The sequence below is a fragment of the Haliotis rubra genome, unplaced genomic scaffold (assembly GCF_003918875.1).
Source record: "Haliotis rubra isolate DU_JTF1 unplaced genomic scaffold, ASM391887v1 Scf550, whole genome shotgun sequence".
Lineage (NCBI taxonomy): Eukaryota > Metazoa > Mollusca > Gastropoda > Lepetellida > Haliotidae > Haliotis > Haliotis rubra.
The window spans coordinates 216,302-240,782 of NW_025767247.1; the positions used below are offsets into that span (position 1 = coordinate 216,302).

General features: G+C 42.7%; 1 protein-coding gene across 2 annotated transcripts in view; it reads right to left on the bottom strand.

Moving 5' to 3' along the window:
* LOC124253749 (squamous cell carcinoma antigen recognized by T-cells 3-like) overlaps positions 1–20,791 on the bottom strand; it is a 116,377-nt gene extending 95,586 nt beyond the window's left edge. For both annotated transcript variants that reach the window (XM_046687574.1, XM_046687575.1), the window contains exons 1-6: positions 20,633–20,791; positions 18,894–19,020; positions 18,464–18,568; positions 6,540–6,724; positions 5,747–5,852; positions 3,029–3,153 (exon numbers count right to left, since the gene is read on the bottom strand). In XM_046687574.1, coding sequence (XP_046543530.1) covers positions 3,029–3,153; positions 5,747–5,852; positions 6,540–6,724; positions 18,464–18,568; positions 18,894–19,020; positions 20,633–20,785 — 801 coding nt within the window. In that variant the 5' untranslated portion in view covers positions 20,786–20,791. The remainder of the gene's footprint in view (positions 1–3,028; positions 3,154–5,746; positions 5,853–6,539; positions 6,725–18,463; positions 18,569–18,893; positions 19,021–20,632) is intronic.
* Between the last annotated feature and the right edge of the window lie 3,690 nt (positions 20,792–24,481).

Genomic DNA, 24,481 nt, shown 5'->3' on the forward strand with positions numbered 1-24,481 from the left:
GATTAGTGAAAAACATAAAATCTGCGTGTCGGAAAGAATGCTGCTTGGCGTGGCAGAAACCCAGACAAAAAACACAACCTCGGCCTATGAGCCACGTTGTGTGTAAGCGTATGAAATATGTATCATAATACAACATAATGTAACAGGAATATTGGCCGCAAAGGCGTTTATTATGAGCATCCTTGATCGTCGTGGCGTCCTCGGCTAAACACGGAGGCACACTTTATAACCATCCTGTGGCGGTAGTGTGCATGGCACAACGCACAGGGCTTAAACTGCAACAAACAGAACCACGCCAGTGTTACTAGCAGGAACTGTGAAGCAGCAAACACATAAACACAAGTAATAGCAAGAATAATCCATACGGGCGATATATAAATGCTACAAGCTACAGCCATTTAAATACTAAACATACAATGCAAAGCAGAAAAAGGCTAGCCACCCCTGCGTGTACTAGTGATAGAGTAAAGTTGAGTGATCTGAAGCGAACACTATCAAAATTACTCAACAACGACTTACCACAAATTAAGCTGAAAGAAAGAGAATTTAGGCAAGCCTACCATATAATATGCAAACATAATATATGAACTCCCTACTACAAGCTACCAAGAACATATAGCAAAGGAAACCACGATCGGCGGCGGTCCGCCATTTTGCCTGCCACATGGCTGGAAAACAGAGAACCACGGCAAAGTTACAACAAAAGATGAATGAAAATATCCACATATGGCGTCCATCTAACGCCGTGCGTGCGAGAAAGGAACCATACATACAGATTGAGACTCTTTTACACTCATCATTATCGGTGGGAGAGCAAACTTCGAAGCGAACACCACGCCGCGTCTATTCAACAGAGCGACAGCATGAAAAGTGAGGTACGAGGTAGACGGCGAGAGTTACCTGCTCTTGGCTGTGTTGGTCCGGTGGGGCCCTGTAGGGGTGGTCTCACAAGACAAAACGAGTTTTTTGTTTTGTAAATATTTTATTAAAAATATAGTTACAACTGTCGTAGGATTTAAAATGGACATTTTAATGCTTATATGTACCCCAAAGGAGGACTTCTTCTGAAAAGAATATTAGGGTGTAGATCTTGGTGTACGAGTGTATGAGATGATACGGCTGGTTTCCTCGACTTGGACTGAGAAGACGGCAGCTCTTGAGATGCAGGTCGCTTCTTGGACATAGCGGACTGCGTCCCACGCTTATCCGCCGAGGGAAACTCAGGCATGCCACCAGCTGGTGGCGTGTCCTCAATCAACAGTTGACAAGGAACATTAATTTGCGATCTATTAGCCATGTTTGAAATCTGTTTTACGAGATTTATCTGCCTTCCGTCTATAAACGGAACATAAATATTTGTCAAAGGCAGAGATTGGTAAATTGATACACAATTTACAACGAGAATCAAAGGAACATGGAGTAATGCAACTAGGGCATTTTAAATGTGGATCGGTATCAGAATAACGTAGTTTACAATCTGTGCAAATTTTCATTAATGTAGCCTACTGAACAATCACGCTAAGCGGCGTGAATAAACAGCAGAAACACAATTAATAATCAATGCAAATTGAATAAATATACTAGTAATACCTCTATACTAACGTATAAGAGGAACTAACTAAATATAAATAAAGGATATAGTGTGTTGGGAGACACAGGCGCTCTCACGTCCAGCTCACTGGGCGAAGAAGGAGAGAGTGAGGCACATGGGCTTGGGTGGCGCCCTCGTTCCCGCGCTTGCAGAAGGGAGGTAACTCGTGGTGAGTACTAATGAGTGATTTTTTATTGAAGGGAACTTCAATTGGGAGATACAAGTGTTCCACTAGGTTCACCAGAAGAAGAAGACAAGCAAATAAGCATGAGTCAGGATAAGAAAAAATAGTATGTCTATTTTCAGATCTGACTGCAACACAACAGTGTCTGTATGTCTCTAGTGGCAGTTACTCACAAGTGCTGTCTAGAGGAAGTTACTCACAAGTGCTGTCTAGAGGAAGTTACTCACAAGTGCTGTCTAGTGGCAGTTACTCACAAGTGCTGTCTAGTGGCAGTTACTCACAAGTGCTGTCTAGAGGAAGTTACTCACAAGTGCTGTCTAGTGGAAGTTACTCACAAGTGCTGTCTAGTGGCAGTTACTCACAAGTGCTGTCTAGAGGAAGTTACTCACAAGTGCTGTCTAGAGGAAGTTACTCACAAGTGCTGTCTAGAGGAAGTTACTCACAAGTGCTGTCTAGAGGAAGTTACTCACAAGTGCTGTCTAGAGGAAGTTACTCACAAGTGCTGTCTAGAGGAAGTTACTCACCAGTGCTGTCTAGTGGCAGTTACTCACAAGTGCTGTCTAGAGGAAGTTACTCACAAGTGCTGTCTAGAGGAAGTTACTCACAAGTGCTGTCTAGAGGAAGTTACTCACAAGTGCTGTCTAGAGGAAGTTACTCACAAGTGCTGTCTAGAGGAAGTTACTCACAAGTGCTGTCTAGAGGAAGTTACTCACAAGTGCTGTCTAGAGGAAGATACTCACAAGTGCTGGCTAGAGGAAGTTACTCACAAGTGCTGTCTATAGGCAGTTACTCACAAGTGCTGTCGAGAGGAAGTTACTCACAAGTGCTGTCTAGTGGCAGTTACTCACAAGTGCTGTAGAGAGGAAGTTACTCACAAGTGCTGTCTAGTGGCAGTTACTCACAAGTGCTGTCTAGAGGAAGTTACTCACAAGTGCTGTCTAAAGACAGTTACTCACAAGTGCTGTCTAGAGGAAGATACTCACAAGTGCTGTCTAGAGGAAGTTACTCACAAGTGCTGTCTAGAGGCAGTTACTCACAAGCGCTGTCGAGAGGAAGTTACTCACAAGTGCTGTCTAGTGGCAGTTACTCACAAGTGCTGTCTAGAGGAAGTTACTCACAAGTGCTGTCTAGAGGCAGTTACTCACAAGTGCTGTCTAGAGGAAGATACTCACAAGTGCTGTCTAGAGGAAGTTACTCACAAGTGCTGTCTATAGGCAGTTACTCACAAGTGCTGTCTAGAGGAAGTTACTCACAAGTGCTGTTTCTAGTGGCCTGAGTCTGTCCAGCTGTTCAGCAGCCTTGGAGTAGGCCTGCCTCACCACACTCTCAGCCTGAACCCCACTCCATTCCTCGAACTCTCGCAATGTCTCCTCCATGTCTGCAACACAGGCATAAACAAAGACATAATGCAGGTGTAACACAGGCGTAACACAGACGTTACACAGGCATTACAAAGACATGACACAGGTATACCACAGGCATTACAAAGACATGACACAGGTATACCACAGGCATTACAAAGACATAATAATAATAATAATAATGTGTCCATTTATATTGCGCCAAACTCCACACTAGGTATGCTCATAGCGCTAACAATCAAGGCACAGCACATTATTACCCCGGATAACCCAAGCTGCCTGTTAGGCGCTAGAAGGTTATAGTCATATGACTTTTTTCCACCGGGTACCCATTTTCCAGCTGGGTGAACAGAGACAATTTTGAACAAACTCACTTGCCTAAGGTGAGACCACATGTCTCACATGTGCTTCGTTGTGGGGCAGGACTCAAGTCCTAGAAACTCTCAGGAGTCAAGACATGACACAGGTATACCACAGGCATTACAAAGACATAACACAGGTATACCACAAGTGTTACAAGGACACAACATTGATGTAGGGATAGATGATACAGATGCATTTTTGGTGTTCTTTGGTGCTATCGCGACTGGATTACTGCAACAGTCTCTTGGCCAACATATCAAACGAGCAACTCCAGAGGTGCAAGAAATCCTCCCACATAACTCCAGCTTCACTGGCTTCCTGTTGAAGCTAGAACTGAGTACAAGATACTGTACTTAGCTTATCAATGCTATCACCATTCTGCTGCTGCCTATCTGTCAGAACTCACAAAACACTATGAACCACCACAGCAACTTCCATCTGGAGATCTTTGTCTCTTCTGTGTGTCAAAACCAAAGCTTAGATGCTTTGGGAAAAGATCCCTTTCCTTCAAAGCAGTAACATTGTGGAATGAACTGCCTGTTGACTTGAACAAAATGAAAATCTCTGCATTTTCAACAGTACTTTAAAGACCTACTTGTTCAACCAATTTTCAACACAGCCTAATCTTGAAACCAATAACAAACTTTGTAAATACCAGTGGACGTTTGCTAGCGTTATGAGTATTCAGCTAGTGGATGGAGTTTAGCGCATTATATATGCACTTATTATTCATGTAGGGACATATGACACAGATGTGAGACCATTCTAAACACAACAGTCATACTAGAGCTCTAGAATCTCAGAGGCAGTCATAACACAGGTGCAGCATCTCACAGGCAGTCATAACACAGGTGCAGCATCTCACAGGCAGTCATATCACAGGTGCAGCATCTCACAGGCAGTCATAACACAGGTGCAGCATCTCACAGGCAGTCATAACACGGTGCAGCATCTCACAGGCAGTCATAACAAAGGTACAGAATCTCACAGGCAGTCATAACACAGGTGCAGCATCTCACAGGCAGTCATAACACAGATGCAGAATCTCACAGGCAGTCATAACAAAGGTACAGAATCTCACAGGCAGTCATTACACAGGTGCAGCATCTCACAGGCAGTCATAACACAGGTGCAGCAGCATCTCACAGGCAGTCATAACACAGGTACAGAATCTCACAGGCAGTCATAACACAGGTGCAGCATCTCACAGGCAGTCATTACACAGGTGCAGAATCTCACAGGCAGTCATAACACAGGTGCAGCATCTCACAGGCAGTCATAACACAGGTACAGAATCTCACAAGCAGTCATAACACAGGTGCAGCATCTCACAGGCAGTCATAACACAGGTACAGAATCTCACAGGCAGTCATAACACAGGTGCAGCATCTCACAGGCAGGCATTACACAGGTACAGAATCTCACAGGCAGTCATAACACAGGTACAGAATCTCATAGGCAGTCATAACACAGATGCAGCATCTCACAGGCAGTCATAACAAAGGTACAGAATCTCACAGGCAGTCATAACACAGGTACAGAATCTCACAGGCAGTCATAACACAGGTACAGAATCTCACAGGCAGTCATAACACAGGTGCAGAATCTCACAGGCAGTCATAACACAGGTACAGAATCTCACAGGCAGTCATAACACAGGTGCAGCATCTCACAGGCAGGCTTTACACAGGTACAGAATCTCACAGGCAGGCTTTACACAGGTGCAGCATCTCACAGGCAGTCATAACACAGGTGCAGCATCTCACAGACAGGCATAACACAGGTGCAGCATCTCACAGGCAGTCATAACACAGGTGCAGCATCTCACAGGCAGTCATATCACAGGTGCAGCATCTCACAGGCAGTCATAACACAAGTGCAGCATCTCACAGGCAATCAAAACACAGGTGCAGCATCTCACAGGCAGTCATAACACAGGTGCAGCATCTCACAGGCAGTCATAACACAGGTACAGAATCTCACAGGCAGTCATAACACAGGTGCAGCATCTCACAGGCAGGCATTACACAGGTGCAGCATCTCACAGACAGGCATAACAAAGGTACAGCATCTCACAGGCAGTCATAACACAGGTGCAGCATCTCAGTCAGTCATATTTGTACCACATGCACACCCATGTACAGTCTTAACAGACTGAACATGGAGACACAAAAGAGGCATCTTAGTCACGGACAAATCACAGGCACTGAACAGTTGAGTAATATGGAGATCACTATGGTTACGTACCTAACAGGGGCACAGCCAACTGTCTCCTGAAGAGAGTCTGGACCCGTTTGTTCTGGGCAGTGAAGGCTTCTTCCTGCTCTTTGGTTGGGACTGTTCCTGGCGGGGGCTGTAACCATGGTAACAACATTTATAAACATACTCAATAAACACAGCAAGTTGGACTGTCTTGGCTGTTACCATGGTACCAACATCTCTAAACCCAGTCATTCCATATCTTACTCCAGACTGTGACAGGGGTGGAAGTATATTGTGGACACCTGAACAAACTAACACTCTCTACACACAGCACATACACATCTGATAACAGTCTACACACAGCACATATACAGTAGATAATAGTCTACACACAGCACATATACAGCTGATAACAGTCTACACATAGCACATACACAGCTGATAACAGTCTACACACAACATACATCTGATAATAGTCTACACACAACACATATACAGCTGATAACAGTCTACACACAACCCATATACAGCTGATAACAGTCTACACACAGCACATACATCTGATAACAGTCTACACACAACACATATACAGCTGATAACAGTCTACACACAACACATATACAGCTGATAACAGTCTACACACAGCACATATACAGCTGATAACAGTCTACACACAACACATATACAGCTGATAAGTCTACACACAGCACATATACAGCTGGTAACAGTCTACACACAACACATATACAGTAGATAACAGTCTACACACAGCACATATACAGCTGATAACAGTCTACACACAAGGACAGACAAGCACATAAATAGCTGATAATCTCACCATGAGTCCGGCAAGGACAGCGTTTTCAAACTCTCTGTAGGCCTCCCATATGTTTGCTCCCTGACTAGTGTGGAGGCCTGCTGCTGTGATGGACTTCTCAAACACGGCACGGACATTCTGAACCCCATCCTCCGCTCCCATTCCACCAATTGCAAACTGGACATACTCCAACCAAACAGGGATGGCTGTAGTTGAAAGAAGAGGATTTTCTTAACAAGACTGTCGCCCAATGTTCTGGAAGCAAGTTGTGATACACAGTCATACTGAAGCTCAGTCCCAACCCAGTTGCACAGGCCATGTAATCACAATGGCAAAAGTTGATTGTTCTGCAGTAAACAATGGCAAAAGTTGATTGTTCTGCAGTAAACAATGGCAACAGTTGATTGTTCTGCAGTAAACAATGGCAAAAGTTGATTGTTCTGCAGTAAACAATGGCAACAGTTGATTGTTCTGCAGTAAACAATGGCAACAGTTGATTGTTCTGCAGTAAACAATGGCAACAGTTGATTGTTCTGCAGTAAACAATGGCAACAGTTGATTGTTCTGCAGTAAACAATGAGCTCCCTCACCACTATTGCAATATAATGTAATTTGTTTGATAAAAATGTAATTTTGTAAGTAAAATTGATATTTTATACTTATCCTGACTCATGATCTTTTGCTTATCTCCCTTTCCTCTTTGAATGGTAGTGGAACACTTGAATCCCTTGAAGTTCCGGAAGGGGACGTATAAATACACTCACCCACGAGTTACCTCCCTTTGCCCTTTCCCGCGCAAACCAGTCATGTGACATGCCTTACTTGTCACTCTCTCCTGATTTTCTGCCCATGCACTTGGATCTGCTGTGAATTCTCAAGTGTCTTCAATGGGGAGGCTGTGAGGGCTTCTTCATCATGAGTCAGGATAAGCATAAAATATCAATTTTACTTAAAAAATGACATATTTCTCCTTATCCTGACTCATGATCTTTTGCTTATAGAATCCGACAGATTGGTGGTTGGTCAAGCCACTTTGTGGATTCAACAGCTGTCCTTAGATACGTCCAGTATCCCCTCAATGGGAACTGCGAATGGCATTTCCGTGATCCTATTCTTCCAACTTCCGTTACTCGGGGGGACCACTTTCTTGTCCTACTTCAATCTCAGACAAGTTGAATCATGTTGATTCATGTGGCTACCGATAAAAAAGTATCTTCCTATTACTAGATATCTTAAAACAACCCATAGATTATGATAAGATTTTTATCATAAATGAGTTGCGACCCCTTCACGTAGAGGTAAGATATTTACCCGTACAGGATCTTTAATCACTCATGCTAGCCTGTCCTAGACTGTGCGCATGGACTTTCAAACTAATACTTTTCCTTAGTAAAAGTTATCAACAAGTCAACGTGATAAAGGGTGAGATTTTCCAACTCAGCGCCTAGTTGCTGTGCTACAATGAGAGGCCCAAATTGTTGAATGCCTGAGACGTCTTCAGTGGCTTTGTCTCGGAGGTAGTTGTTGGCAAACACCGTGTCCGACTTAAAAAAGCAGCCCTCCATTTATTGTTGGTATAGAGCAATTTCCATGCAGATCTAGTGTTGACACTAGTGCTCTGACTTCGTGTGGGTTGGAAGCTCTAGGAGGTTCTAGTCCTGCTGCTTTATAGGCTCTCAATATAACGGCTCTCATCCAGAACGATATGGTCGTTCTTGAGACTCTGTTGATAATGGGATGAACAGGCGCTTGAAGTTTTGTGTCCTCGTCTGAGTCTTTTGAAGATATATCTTCAGGGCTCTGACTGGACACAAGGATAAGTCCTCTATATCCTGTGGACCAAGGACTGTAGACAGCGCTGGTACGTGGAACTGCTATCTGGTTGACCAGGTAGCTGGTTCTTGGCAATAAAGTCCCATCTAAGTCCTAGATGAACTGTATTATTTTGTAGTCCAGCGCATGTATTTCCGATATGCGAGCTGCAGTGGCTAACGCTAGCAGGAACAGCGTCTTCTGTGTTAGTAGCTCGATCGTGATCTGGTCTAGTGGTTCGTAGACATCACTGGGAAGATGATGCAGAATTACATTCAGGTCCCAGGCCGGAGCTCTGAATTTCTTTTGTTGGTCATCCAACTTGAATGATCTCAGTAGAGCGAGTAATTCTGGTACTTTCGTCAACTTGATGCCTGTTTTCATGGTAATTACTGTACTGATGGCAGTGAGGTTAATTTGATAGAGTCGAACCCTTCAGATGTCTGGTCTGTCTCAGATGACATAGATATTCCGCCACTTGAGGATGCGTAGCTATTATTGCTGTGAAGCCTTTCCGCCTTGCGTAAGTTTCAAACTTCAGCCATTTATTGTCATATAGGTTACGAGTTGATCTGCGTAACGCTAGTGTTACTGTTTTGGCTGCTCTGACGGAGTATCCTCTTTTCTTCAAACACATTTTGATACGGTACACACGTGTAACTGGAACACTGCTGGGTTTCTGTGGACTTGCTTGGTGTGCGGATGTATCAGTAGGTTCGGCCAATCTGGAAGCTTGATTACTGGGCTTCCTAGGGTTTCTAGTAGATCTGGGAACCATGCTCTTGCTGGCCAGTAAGGCGCGACCAAAGTCAGTTGTAGCGTCTGTGTCTGTTTGATCTTGACCAGTACTTTTGGCAGTAGTATCGGGGGTGGAAAAGCGTAGCCGTTTAGTCCTTCCCCACGACATGCTCAGTGCATCTGTTGCCCAGGCTTGAGGATCTGGAACTGGTGAGACGAACGTCTGCAGTTGTTTGTTGAACCTCGTGGCGAACAGGTCTATGGAAGGGAATCCTATTTCCCTTATGTTCCGAAACGCTTCTGGATGGTGCATCCATTCCGTAGGTGACGGGTGTAGTGGTCTTGAGAGAGCGTCTGCCAGTACGTTCTTGGCTCCGGGTATGTGACACACCTTTATCCAGATGTCTGCTTTCTGTGTGATCTGGAACAACTGGAATGTGAGCTGCAAAAGGTTTGGCGATCTTGTGGATCTGTGGAGTTGTCTGTGTGGATCATCAACATCTTGTTGTTCAGCAAGCTCAACCATAGTTGTACGGCGTTGATCACTGCATTCATCTCTAGTAGATTGATTTGGAGCTTTTGTTCTGTATGGGACCACTTCCCCGACACCACTTGATCGTTGAGATGCGCCCCCCATCCTTGCAACGAGGCATCTGCGTAGAGGTGTGTCTCGAAGGCCGGCTCTTGTAAATAGACTCCTTCGCAGACAATCGACCTGTGTGTCCACCATAGTAGATACCTCTTGAGGTTTTCAGCAGAATAGGGTCGACACTGTCCAGATGCTTTATGAGGAACCGTTGTAGCGGTCTTAGCTGTAACCTTCCTATGTGCGTCAAGTCTTGCGCCGAGGTTAGTAGACCGAGTAGAACTTGCCATGATCATAGTGTTAACGTAGAGGTGACTGCTGGCGGAATCATGGCTTGTATTTTGACCCAGCAATCCTCTGGGATGACTGGGTCTGTAGTGATGAATCTCTTATTCTCTGTAGTGATGAATCTTATCCCCAGGAATTGTAGATCTTGTTTTGGTTCCAATTCTGACTTCCTTAGGTTCACCAACCATCGTAGTTGAGTGAGCAACTTGATCGTGAAGTTCAGTTGTAGTCTGTGTAGACTTGCATCTTGGTGGACCTGAATCCCGTCGTCCAAGTAGAAGGCATTGCGAAGACCTCGTTGATGAAGGTATGCGACTATAGGCTTGGTTATTCGTGTGAATAGCCACGGGGCCGAAGATATTCCAAACGGTAGCATGCTCCATTGGGAGTGTTGCCCTCTGAACAGGAATCGTAGATATTTTCTTGATTCTTGATGTATCAGGATGTGCAGGTACGCATCCTGTAAGTCTATGCTGGCCATGTAATCTGCTGGACAGACGAGTTGTTTCAGTTGAGGTAGGTGGATCATGCTGAACCTCTCTGGTTTCAGTAAGTAGTCTCTGTTGAATTTGCGCATGTTGTAAATCAGTCTGAACTTCTCCAAGGAGTTCTTCTTTGGTACTAGAAAAATTGGGGAATAGAAGCCTGGGGTGAGATGATTCTGGTCCATTATCTCTACCGCATCTTTCGAGAGTAGTGCGTTGATGGCTTCTTGTAGTCTGTCTGCCTGTTCCTCTGCGTACTTGAAGACCATCAGGCTGAGGGTTAGCGGAGGAGCAGCTTTTAGTTGTACTTTGTATCCTTCTCTTAGTATCTGAGAGGTGTAGTTGTCTCCTAGAATTCCCCAATTCTTCCAGTACCCTTGTAGAAATCCACCCACTGTCGATAGTTTAACAGGAACGGCTGGACTCCAGTCGTTCCGAACTCTGGCATTAGCGTCTGGTACCTCTGGAAGCTCTGGGGCTGGGCCTCTTCCTGAGCTTCCTCTGTAGTTGCCCGAAGGGCGACAAAAACAGTCCTTCCCGCCTGTGGAGCTGGAGTATTTCTCCAGCTCTCTGTATTCCAGCGTACTTAGACTTGTTGTTGTATGTCTGGGATGTATGTCTGGGATGTATGGCGGATGAGGTTGGCCAAGGTGTCTATGGTCTCACCTCTCTGGAGTCTTGTGTAGCTTGTTTAGCTGCATCGTCAAATAGACCTCCAAAGATGGTAGGCGCCTCCCACGGAGCTTGTAGTAGTGGCTGCGTAAATCTGTCATTCCAGGAGCAGGACGCCAGTAGACCCTGTCTGCGTATTAAGGTGATTTCCGTCGAAATCGATGTGAGGTGGTCCGACAAAAAGAACTGATCCTTCTTTTGTGTGACGAGGGCCGAGTAGGTCATCTTATCCTCTTCCGTGGTGGAATCTTGGAATTTCTGTATCAACGCTTCGTTGATGGCTCTAGATCTTGCTAGTCCGAAGAAAGTTCTTATAGAAGCTGTATCCAGTTATGATAGCTTCTTATTATCTACCTTATACACCTTACTCCTGGCGTCGTTTACCAACTTGATGTTGTCGTCCCACTCCGGCGCCTTCACAAATGGTTCCATATGATGTAGGGGGAATTTCCTCTTATTAAAAGATGGTAGTTGCTGCATCTGGTACTTGGAAGCCTCCGCGAAGGCTGTGCGAAGGTTGTCCCGTACGCTGGATATAGGCTTGATCGGTGGGATTGTGACGGAGTCGAAGTCATCATCCTTCATCATGTAGATGTAAACTTCGTTCCTATCTTTAGAGGGAGACTCCAGGCTCAACCCGCTAGCAATCCAAGCCGTTACTTCAGAGTCCGAGAAGACGGGGTCCGTTGTGTCTTGAGTCAATGAGCTGTGTCTTATTGACGTATCTCTGTGTGAGCCTGTATCCCTTCGCGAACCTTCATACTGGGTTCGCGAACCTGCAGCTGAAGATTCCTCCCTGTGCGAACGTCTATCGTAGGAGCGTTCTCTTCGCGAACGTCTCTCTCTGAAATCTCCTCTTCGCGAGGTGATCTTGACCTGGATCGGCTAGACGTAGAGGCAGGTTTCTTAGATGTTCGTGAACCTTGGGGGTTCGCGAACGTGGACAGCGTATCATCTTGACTATCTCGTAGTATGACGGAGTCGTCCGGTTGTGGAGCCCTTCACGGAGGAGTGCGTTCGCCAACGTCAACTGCAGGTGTAGCTCTGATGGGTGTAGATTCGCGCAGGCCTGTGGGTTTGCGCACGGTGACGGTAGACTGGAGGGTCTTCCTTGATTCTTGCTGGAATCTCTGCTCCATTATAGCCATAATCTTGTTGGTGAACTGCGTCATGAACTCCCCCGGGTCGAAGATCTGTTGAATCTGCTGCGATGCTGTTTTCCGTGTCTCAACTTCTGTCCTCGAAGTAAGAGGTCTTATGTCAGACAGCTGGCCTGCTGTGATATTCATAGGTGATGATCTTGTAGTAGTTGACATCGACTGCGTCATAGATGTCATCGATACCTCAGGTAGTAGTATAGGGGGGTCGTCAAACACGTCTTTCTCATTAGGTGGTACGATCTCATCGTTGAAAGATCTCTGCGTAGTAGCGGAAGCACGTGTAGATTTGCCCTCAGATCTAGTACTCGTAGACTTTCTCTACATAGTAGAGGAGGACACCGTCTTCTTCTTAGACTGGGACGGCGTAGGTTGCGAGGTAGACAACCTTTTCTTAGACCCCTTTGACGAAGACTGGCCCTGTAACGTACTAGGCAACATATCACTATTATGAACATCAGCAGTGAGCAACATACGGTTTTTGGGCTGATCTCCAGATTTATCACATGTGACTGAAGATGTTTTTTTCACCTGATCCATGGCACGTCTATAAACATAAGACAAATATTGATTAAATTGTAAGTCAGTTAAATCAATACAGTAGATACAGCGCAAGGTGGATGAACATGGATCTGTACACGATGGACATTGGGGGTGAGGATCAGCCAGAGAAAACCTGTGCCTACACACACAGCAAGATTGAATGAATTGTAAACAAGTTTACAACACGATGAAAACACAACTCAAAGTCAATAAATTCCAACAAATTTGTACAAATACTACATAATAATTATATCCAAAACCATACACAGCTTAATTTAGAAGAATAGGCCTAAATAGAAACGATAAAATTGCCGTATACAGGACTCCAGTGCTCGCCCAACCATCCGCTTGGGCGAAAAGGGAGAGAGTGACAAGTCTGGGCACATCACATGGTATGTTTGCGCGGGAAAGAGGAAGGGAGGTAACTCGTGGGTGAGTATTGTACGTCCGCTTCGGGAACTTCAAGGGATTCAAGTGTTCCACTACCATTCGAAAGGGAAAGGGAAATAAGCAAAGATCATGAGTCAGGATAAGGAAAAATTAAACATCGTTTATCCTGCTGTCAAGGCTAGACATCTATTAGATTTCCATGATGATAACAGGCCGTAGTTGTATACTGTTTCCAAGGCTGTCGATGAGGTATTCCCCCGTACCACGGGTTTGTTTACAATGAGAAAACATGCTGGAGCCTGCTCTGTCAGTGGGAGGTGTTGTCTGACGTGGACCAATCAGCTTCAAGCATGACGTCACCAGTGTTGTAGCTAGTTGGCCTCCATAAAATCTGTGAGTAAAAGCGTGCGTAATCCTATGCCGTTCATATAAGCCTCCTGACTAAGGGTTGCTCCAAGTGTAAATCTTGTTTAGTGATATGAATCACTTATTCCAAGCAGGACGAAGGAGGCTGTCGAGACGTATGTCTGTATGGATCTAGTTGATAGGATATAATACCTAATCCCCACGCTGAGTGACGAGTGTTAATACGATCATCTGTACGTCCATTCAAGTATTCTTGAAGGCGATGTTAACCTTAAGCCCTTTCCAAAGGTCCTCTTAAGGTTCTTGAGATATTGGCTTCATAAGTGATATCATATTGGAGTCGAAGTCATCAGCGTATATGCAGTACATCTCTGTTGGGTTGGAGTGAGTGAGTGAAATACAATATCCGCAGGCCATCTGCTACCCGGTATAAGACCCCAGTATCCGTTTCAATCATTGCTTCGTTTTATTCAGCCGTATGGTAATAGAGTCGACGTCAACATCCTGCCTGTTGATGTAAGGGTTTGTTAACCCTAGGGTTTGCAAACCCTGTAGATGTCTACGTTGCTGTTATCTGCCTGTAGATCTGAGAGTTCTCGAACCTTGTAGATGTCTGTAGCTTTCTCAAAGCTGTGCATTAGCAATCCATGCTGTAACTTATGAGTCTGGGAAGACGAGGTCCGTTTGCAAGACCAAAGTCTCCTGATTATTAGAGCTAAGTCTCACAGTTCATCCATCTGCAAACCTGTTTCCCTTCTCGAACCTTCATCCTCGTTTCGCGAACCTCTATCTGAAGATTCCTCCCTATGCGAACGTCTATCTTGAAAGTGTTCTGTCCGCGAACCTCTATCTGTGGATACATCGCTTCGCGAACCTTGTGAGGTGAGCTTTCTCTGCGCGAACGTTTTGCGAACCTCTAGCTTGAGGTGAGTAGCTTCGCGATCGTCTGTGCGAAATATGAGATCTCGATCTAGAGAGACTAGGTGTAGGAGCAGGATCCTTCAATGTTCTCGAACTTTGAGGGTTCGCAGACGTAGATAGAGTAGGTAAGTCATCTCTATCATCCTCCAAGGTGACAGTCGTCCCACTGTGTGGACCTTCGTAAAGGTGTACGTTCTCGAACATTGAGGGTTCGAAGATGTAGATAGAGTAGGTAAGTCATCTCTATCATCCTCCAAGATGACAGTCGTCCGACTGCGTGGACCTTCGTAAAGGTGTACGTTATCGAATGTTGAGGGTTCGCAGACGTAGATAGAGTAGGTAAGTCATCTCTATCATCCTCCAAGATGACATTCGTCCGACTGCGTGGACCTTCGTAAAGGTGTACGTTCTCGAACGTTGAGGGTTCGCAGACGTAGATAGAGTAAGTCATCTCTATCATCCTCCAAGATGACAGTCGGCCCACTGTGTGGACCTTCGTAAAGGTGTACGTTCTCGAACGTTGAGGGTTCGCAGACGTAGATAGAGTAGGTAAGTCATCTCTATCATCCTCCAAGATGACAGTCGTCCGACTGCGTGGACCTTCGTAAAGGTGTACGTTTTCGAACATTGAGGGTTCGCAGATGTAGATAGAGTAGGTAAGTCATCTCTATCATCCTCCAAGATGACAGAGTCGTCCCACTGTGGAGACCTTTGTAAAGGTGTACGTTTTCCAAAGTAGCCTTGAGGTATAGATCCAAGAGGAGTAGATTTGCGCAGGCCCGTGGGTTCGCACCTATCCTTAGGTTTGCACACGGTTTCGGTAGATGAGAGGCTTTTCTTAGCCTTCAATTCCTTCTGGAATCTACGTTCCATCATGGACATCACTGAAGTTCTGCATAGGTTGACGCTGCTGAGATGTAGATGAAGCGTTCGCGAACACTGATGAGTTATGTGCCTCAACTTCACTCCGAGAAGTAAGAGGTAGTACGTCAACAGCTTCCTGCTGTGACTGTAGTAGAGGACGATCTCGTAGTAGTAGAGGTCGACTGAGTCGCAGATCTCATGGATACTTCAGGTAGAAGTAAAGGGCGTCCGTCAAAAACGTCTAGTACGCGAGGAGGTACAATCTCTTTGTTGAAGGATTCCTGGTGCATAGATGAACTAGCACATGTAGATTTGCCCTCCGTCTGGTAACAGCTGACTTCTTCTGCGTTGTAGAAGAGGATGACGTCTTTTTCTTAGTCTCAGACGGAGTCGACTGATATGTAGACGATCTCTTCCTGACCCCCTTACCAGCAGACTGCCCCTGTATGCAATATACGGTTTGAAGGCTGATCTGCAGTTTTTATCAATCGTGACTTTCTCACCCGATCCATGCACGTCTATAGATACAGGCATCCCTCGCCATAACGCGGGTCTTGGGGTCCAAGGATGACCCCCCGCGTTATTAGACACCCGCGTTATAAATAACGATTACATAACGCGGAACAAAGGCCAAGTAAAATCGTATTTTCCATGGACATAACAAAACTGCTATTTCGTGTATTGTGCCCAGTCAAAACTATATCGTATTGTTGGAGGTGAAAAAAACCCAGAACTTTGTAAATAAAAAATAGATGTATGTACATGAAACTTGCAATCAAACATCACAAGACATGATAATTCAATTGTTGTTCCTGTCACGCTACCTGTTATTCAACTAACAGGAAATAGCAATCAGCTGGGCACACATCGATGTTTTGGTCCAATGTACCGGTGATTCATTTAAAAACGATCCGAAAATATAACATCCAAGAATTTCTATTCCATTATCAGAATAATTGATATGTCAAGCAGTTATTCTAACAGAGATCTTATATATTGCTATCGTATAAGTTTCTAAGCTGCCTAGCGGTTAGAACAATCAAAAAAAAAATACATTATCAGACAATAAAGGAATAGTTTTTTGATGACATAACAATTGATTGATTTTTCCCGTCACTGCGCCATTCTAGTGTGCCCCCTCGTAATCGAACCATTTTACATTACGTCACAATGTAAGCGACGTCACGATGCATGTCAGTTGTCATCGCCTCGTACGGCCTCCTACAGTAAACTACACCGTTGCATCCAATTTCTTGGTTTGCTGTTGCTTCACCCAGCTAACATCACTGGTGGAAACATTACGTTTATGTTTTACGACGGTTAAAATGTGTCATTTAAGCCTCACAAGTTTTCAGCGACACGGAAACGTTAAGTAATGTTTACATTCCCACAATGCAATTGTGGAATGTCGCTGACTACTCAACTTCCTCTGGATGTACTGATCTAAACTTACGCTGGTAGTAGAAATGCAAGCGTTCACATTGCACCATATGGTTTACGTTAATGACAGATGTAATTAAAATAATTCAGAGAAGATATTTAATCCGAACGTAAACCGTCATCAAACTGTTATCATTTGTTTTTTTCTGGTAATGTTCGTCTTAACGTAGGGGGCAGACACATCAATAGAACAGCGCGCCAGTTAGCCCTGTGCGAGGATTCCTAATTTAGGTCACCGACACCGTCATTTGTTTTCTGCCTTCAATTAATCGTAATTATCTTTAGAAAGTATTAAATTTGGCATCTTAGAAAAGAAATACACTTCGCCCTACCACCATGTATTTAAAAAATACACTTCGCTCTACCACCATGTATAGTGTAATAAAACACACTTTTGCCCTGAACTATTATAGTTAAAGCACGAGGACACTTGCGTCCGAGTGCTTTAACGTTATAATAGTTCAGGGCGAAAGTGTGTTTTATTACACTATACATGGTGGTAGGGCGAAGTGTATTTCTTTTCTAAGATGCCAAAGCACGAAAGCGGGTGTTGTATGGAATGAGGTAATGCCATTTCACTCACGGTTTCTCCGTTGTTATTGTAAACAGTTTTAATGAATGAAAATGGGATTGAATTTAATCAAATAAAATGTGTTTTCTGACATCATACATTCTCGGATGGCGGTGTATACCCGCGCAATTACACGGTGTGTTGCATCATAGCAAACGTTGTAAGTACTTGGCTGATAATCGACATGTCTTTATGATAAAGTTATTACGATGTTTCGCTGTTCATCAATTATTATTGAAAAAGACCCTGCATGTTTTAAGCATCTGAAAAGCAATGGATATATACGATAAACACTGTTAATTGCAATCCGCACTGAATTTCACTAATTTATTACGTGATTAACCAGAGCTCAACAGCGGATTTGTTGATGTGCTATTTTCGATGACGTGAATATGTGTGATCACTGGGAAACTGTTTTTTATGGGAGCCATGGATTACCCCGCGGTTTAACAGAATCCGCGGTATCGCGAAGAGCGTTATTGCGAGGGATGACTGTATAAGACAAATATTGATTAATTGAAGATTTGATAAATCAATACAATAACTACAGCGCAAGCTGGAGGAACATGGATTTATTCACCAAGGACATTGGGGGTGAGGATCCACCACGGATAACCTGTGCCTGCAAATAATGCAGGATTTCATGAAATGTAAACAACGTTACATGACGATGAATTTAAAACTCAAAGTTAATAAATTTTTTACAAAATTTTACAAATACTAAATAGTAGTTATAGCCAAATCCATATACAGCGTAATTTGAAGAATAGGTCTAAATAAAAAGTGTATGATGCCGTATACGGGACTCCAGTGCTCGCCCGTACTGACAAGTAAGGCACATCACATGACTGGTTTGCATGGGAAAAGGCAAAGGGAGGTAACTCGTGGGTGAGTGTATTTATACGTCCACTTCGGGAACTTCAAAGGATTCAAGTGTTCCACTACCATTCGAAGAGGAAAGGGAGATAAGCAAAAGATCATGAGTCAGGATAAGGAAAAATTTGATATTTCATACTTATCCTGACTCATACTTATTGCTATATCTCCCTTTCCCTCCGAAATCACAAACAATTTTCAGCTCCTTGACAGAGATGATACAACTCATGACCTACACAAGTAGTCTTTTGTGGCTTGCTGGAATAGTTCCTCCATCTTCAGACGATCTCCCTCAGTAGAGACAAGAGGCACCTCATCTCTCAGCCACTCCAACCACAGTTCTGTAAGAAAGGACATGCATCAGTCAAATCACCGAGTCTGATATCACCTCTGATGCAGCGTAAAGCAACTTTCAGTCAGTCGCTCACTGATATCAACTGATCATAATAGTTGCCTGTCAGGATAAGTATGGTTCGCTGAGGACCAGTTTGAACTGAGCTTCACTTTAAACAAGCATGGGTTTATATTTTTAAGTCATAATGTCCAGTTCCAACTCAGATATTCAACAGGGCTCTAGCATAGGGTCACTCAGAGAACCAGATACATATATTTGCCTCAGGACAGTTAAATTAAGGTTAATCCCCTCCAAAACTGCCACATTTCTACCTTCACTTAGGGGGAATATCTCGCTCATCTTCTCCCTGGCTTTCCGCAACTGTTCGAGTTCCCCTGCCTGTCGGAGCGCTGTGATCAGTTGAGTGTGAAGATCGTACATGTATGGATTCTCAGTCACCTGAAACACAGTGTTTAGAGTGCTGTGATCAGCTGTATGTGGAGATGTAGATGTATGGGTTCTCAGTCACCTGAAACACAGTGTTTAGAGTGCTGTGATCAGCTGTATGTGGAGATGTAGATGTATGGGTTCTCAGTCACCTGAAACACAGTGTTTAGAGTGCTGTGATCAGCTGTAGGTGGAGATGTAGATGTATGGGTTCTCAGTCACCTGAAACACAGTGTTTAGAGTGCTGTGATCAGCTGTATGTGGAGATGTAGATGTATGGATTCTCAGTCACCTGAAACACAGTGTTTAGAGTGCTGTGATCAGCTGTATGTTGAGATGTAGATGTATGGATTCTCAGTCACCTGAAACACAGTGTTTAGAGTGCTGTGATCAGCTGTATGTTGAGATGTAGATGTATGGATTCTCAGTCACCTGAAACACAGTGTTTAGAGTACTGTGATCAGCTGTAGGTGGAGATGTAGATGTATGGATTCTCAGTCACCTGAAACCGTTGTTTGGAGTGTCAGTACAGTCACAACGAGAAACATCTGGCAATCACATGAGTAGGGCTTATAGCCTGTTTAACTTCTAACGAAATAGCACTTGCATTGGGATGACAAACTTTATGGATGATCAACTCCTTTATTTTCACAATGGCACAATACCGTATTTTCACAATACCGTTTTCAAGCAACAGTATAAGAATCTATACCAAAATGTCGCCATTCTAGCATGCCACTCAAACAAATCACTTACATTTAGTTTTGCAATGGTATTAGAAGATAATTATCCCACCAGTTCCACATAAACATGATAAATCCTCAGATCTTGCTTCTGCTAAGGAAACAAACCCTAACCCGGAATCAATTCTTAGTCTAGCCATCGAAATAAAACATTTGAATTATGAAAATATCAAAGGGCACCAGTTCAATACTTGATTGATGCACATGTAAAGCTTTAGAAATATATACAATGACATACTACATACATGCATACATACATACAGACATACATACAGACAGACAGACAGACAGACAGACAGACAGACAGACAGACAGACAGGCATGCATGCATGCATACATACACACACACACACACACACATACATACCGACATACAGGCATACACACATACATGCATGCATACATACATACATACATGCATACATACATACAAACAAACATTTGTACAGCGCCGATATCCAGTATCCTTGTGGTTGACATACTGAGTGCGAGACCATTAATGGATGTTTTTGAACAATTTCATGCATTTCCACCTATCTTTTCTCCAATATTTTTCTATTTATAAAATCATTTGAACACCCATGACCTTAAATTGTGTTCCCACTAATCAGCATTGATTGGAACACATTTGTCATGCAAAGATATTTTTATTCCCATCAAAAGTGAACATTTTATGTACGGTTGTCATTTTTTCCTGTTTTGTTAGGGGTTCTGGTTGTCCTGACGATGCCATTTTTATATGTTTATTCATATGAAGAATATGGACAACAAAAATTCATAAAAATTATTTTTCTCTTTCTTATGGTTCATATTTTTCTTATAATAATATCACATGTTTACAGTTTAGTAAAACTACGTGAAGGTAAATGACTGAGTGAAACCTTTTGCTGGAGTTCGCTTATTTTCAGCTCAAGCTGTTCCTCGTTTCCACTATCCGAACTGTCAGAGTCTGACTTTCCCTCAGGGTCCATGTCCTCCTCATCAACATCGGAACCATCTTCGTCTACGAGCATCTTATCCACGTTTTCCGCCATTTTGTTGAAAGTTAACCTCTTTAGTTTCCCAGGCTAGAGAGCGATTAAGTAAGGCGTTTTCGATTGGGTTAACCGGTAGTAAGCTTACACGCCAATATGGGTGCGTGTGGTTCGAGTTGATATTTCAATCGAATTATACAAGTAAGGGTACAAGGATCGGGAGATACCAATTTTATCCTTCAGTTTGTATTTAATTTACGCGTAGACTCCCAGCTTCTGTGGGCTCGTGACAACGGACATGATACATTGGACACGTAAATGGACTTATATATGTTACAGGGAATGTGTGAAATCAGAGACTATATAATAGCTGGTGAAACCAGGGATTTCACGTAATCCCTAAAAGATTCAGTGATTTCGTGAAATCACTGTGACCCCCAGGGATTTCATGTATTCCCTAAAATTTTAAGAGATTTCATGAAATTACTGATTTTCATGGCGTTCCATTACACACATTCCCTGTTAGGATATCAGTGAATGTGTGAAATTAATGTTTGTAGCTAAAAACTTTACTGTTGAGTCTCATTTCATCCCTTAGTTCTTAGGAGTTGAAAACTTTGACAATTTACCGAGGACACTTTTGGCTAATTACTACCTTGAGTCGGGGAACCACGTTAATTTACTCACGGCTTTACTGTTTAGTCTCATTTCATCCCTTAGGTGACCCGTGAAGATCCGGGGTAGAATAGGTCTTCAGCAACCCATGCTTGCCACAAAAGGCGACTATGCTTGTCGTAAGAGGCGACTAACGGGATCGGGTGGTCAGGCTCGCTGACTTGGTTGACACATGTCATCGGTTCCCAATTGCGCAGATCGATGCTCATGATGTTGATCACTGGATTGTCTGGTCCAGACTCGATTATTTACAGACCGCTGCCATATAGCTGGAATATTGCTGAGTGTGGCGTAAAACTAAACTCACTCACTCACTCATCCCTTAGGTCTTAGGAGTTTGACTATTTACTGATGACACTACGTCAAGCTAAGAGAGGGAAATCACCGGGTTTCGATAATATTCCAGATGATGTTTTGAGAAATGACATCTGAATAGATTATCTTCATAAATTGTTTTCTACATGTTATGAGACTGGTCATGTACCCTCCAACTGGGCCCAGGGGATCATTACCCCTACCCCTAAGTCTGGAGCTGACAACCCGTGAGACTCAATGCCTTATCAAGGCATCACACTAGTGCATCTTTTATTATGATTGAATGAATGAATGAATGAATCTCTTTATTTCCTCCAGATTGTAGTCCGAAGATCATTATAAACATGTACATGAAATATTTACAGCAACATAATCACAGCAATATATTCACAACACATTCATATAGTCATATATACATGTACAGAGAAAAATGAAAGTTCTAGAATGCACAGTTTAGTGAGGGAAGCAAGGAATAAAGGTATTTACAGAAGAGGACAATCATATATCTCCATGACATTTCATCAATATCGTTAGTTACTAGTAGTTCACCCCCAGAAAATAGTGTTAACATTTCATCTTCAGATAATAATTCTATTTGTTCATAAACATCCACATCAAAGAGATCTATAAGTTTTGAAAAGAAATTATTTCTGTTGTACATATAGTGTTCACAGTGTAGAATTGCATGGCAGTCATAATCATTACAATAACTTTTGCAGAGTTCACAATGTTTTGAGAATTTTCCCCTTGAGCTGATTTGTACACAAAACTGTAATATATCTTTAAACTGTGGGTAAAAATACATCAAACAATACAATCTATGTACACCAAAGAAATTGTGGGTCAAGCGATATCTATTCATATCGTGCCTTACACACACGTGAGAAATCCATCGTTCAGTTTCAGATTTATTTACACAATTAATAGTTATTCTTCGCCATGACGATTTACATGGAAACCTTCCAATATCGAGATAGTGACTAAGATAATTGAAGAGATTGTATTTTAAACTGGTTTGAATAAGTGTGTCACATATACTATGTAAGACAGCTGTTCTATTTTGAAAGGTGGCTAAATGTACACAGAAAATATCCTTCAATGAAGAATTACAATTGCTGTTGCACAGCTTGCCGAGAAATAATAGTCTACATTTATCTATATAACCATCCATGCTCCACAATCCAAGGTTACCTAGCACTGAAGCAGAGGAAAAGCGCTTACCGAAACCCTGAATGCATCTGGCAAAATATCTCTGTGTACTTTCTACCAAGTCATAATCTTTACCTCGAAGAATGGGTAAAAGTTCACAACCGTAAAAGCTCGTTGAAAGTATCATTCTTTTCCATATTTTAACAGAAGAAGTAGGGTGGAGATCTTTACCATTTAAACCAAGACTTTTTAGAGAATTTACAGATTGCCGTGCTTTCTGGCAGTATGAATATACTCTAGATTATGGGGATAGATCAGACGAAAGTAAAATGCCTCCATACTTAACACAATCACTTATTGGTATGTCTGAATCACCAAATTTGAAAGAATAATTACCCAAACGTTTCTTATATTTGCAGAAAATGACACAAGTGCTTTTAGAACCGTTATACGTTAGACGCCACTTACAAGCATAGCTATAAACAGTATTAATTGATGATTGAAGACCTTTTGGAGAAGTAAACGTAGAAGCAAGTGTTGTGTCGTCAGCCAATAGAATACATGGGATATTAATGCCACTTACACAAATGCCATTGTTCAAATCTCTAAGTTCACATATCAAATCATTAATAAAAACAAGGAAAAACCAGGAAGACAAGACTCTACCTTGCCCAACACCTTGCTTGATAACATATTCATTTGATCTCAGACCACAATATTGCACAAAAGCAGAGCTTGATGTATAACTTTGATATAGGAGCTGCCATATTTTGCCTTGTATACCCATTTGATATAGCTTTAAAAAAGATTCCATTATGCCATATGCGATCAAACGCCTTCTCATTGTCCATAAAGGCTGTATAAACTGGAGAACCTCTGCTTAGATAATATGATAAGCTTTCATTTAGAGTAAAGACTGAAGTGGTTGCTCCATGTTCCTTTCTAAACCCAAATTGGAGCTTGTCTGGAAATGAGGGTATGTATTCTTGTACCCAGATTTCTAGTCTAGCCAATAAGACTTTTTCCAAAAGTTTACCAATACAAGAAGTTAGAGTTATTCCTCTATAATTTTTGGGATCAATTTTTCGCCTTTTTACCTTTATATATTGGAATAATTACACCTCTTCTGAAAGTGCTAGGGACATATGTAGATCCTAGAATAGAGTTAAAAAGTACCGTTAACGTATTTACGATGTCATCACCACCATAAATAAGATGTTCATTGTGAATACTGTCCGGGCCAGGAGATTTATTTCTGTGGAGATCACTGATATGTTCCTTTACTTCATCACTTTCAATATGTTTACATAAAATATCTTCTTTGCAGGAGGATTGTTTCTGGCTTATATTTCTAACCTTCCTGTCAACTGTTATTTGAAAGTTGCTATCAAATAATGGAGAGTAATGAGGTTTGGCGAGATCTGCAAAGTAATCACCCCATAGTTCACAAATATCTTCTGCTGTGTTTGCACATTTATCACTAAATACTAGCTCTTTAACAACTGGACTCTGTCGCCTCATTTTGCGAACTGATTTAAAGAAAGTACCTATATCAGCATCGGAACACCTTTCTAATTCGCTACTTAAGTCTGACCGCTGTTTCCGTTTAGACTTACG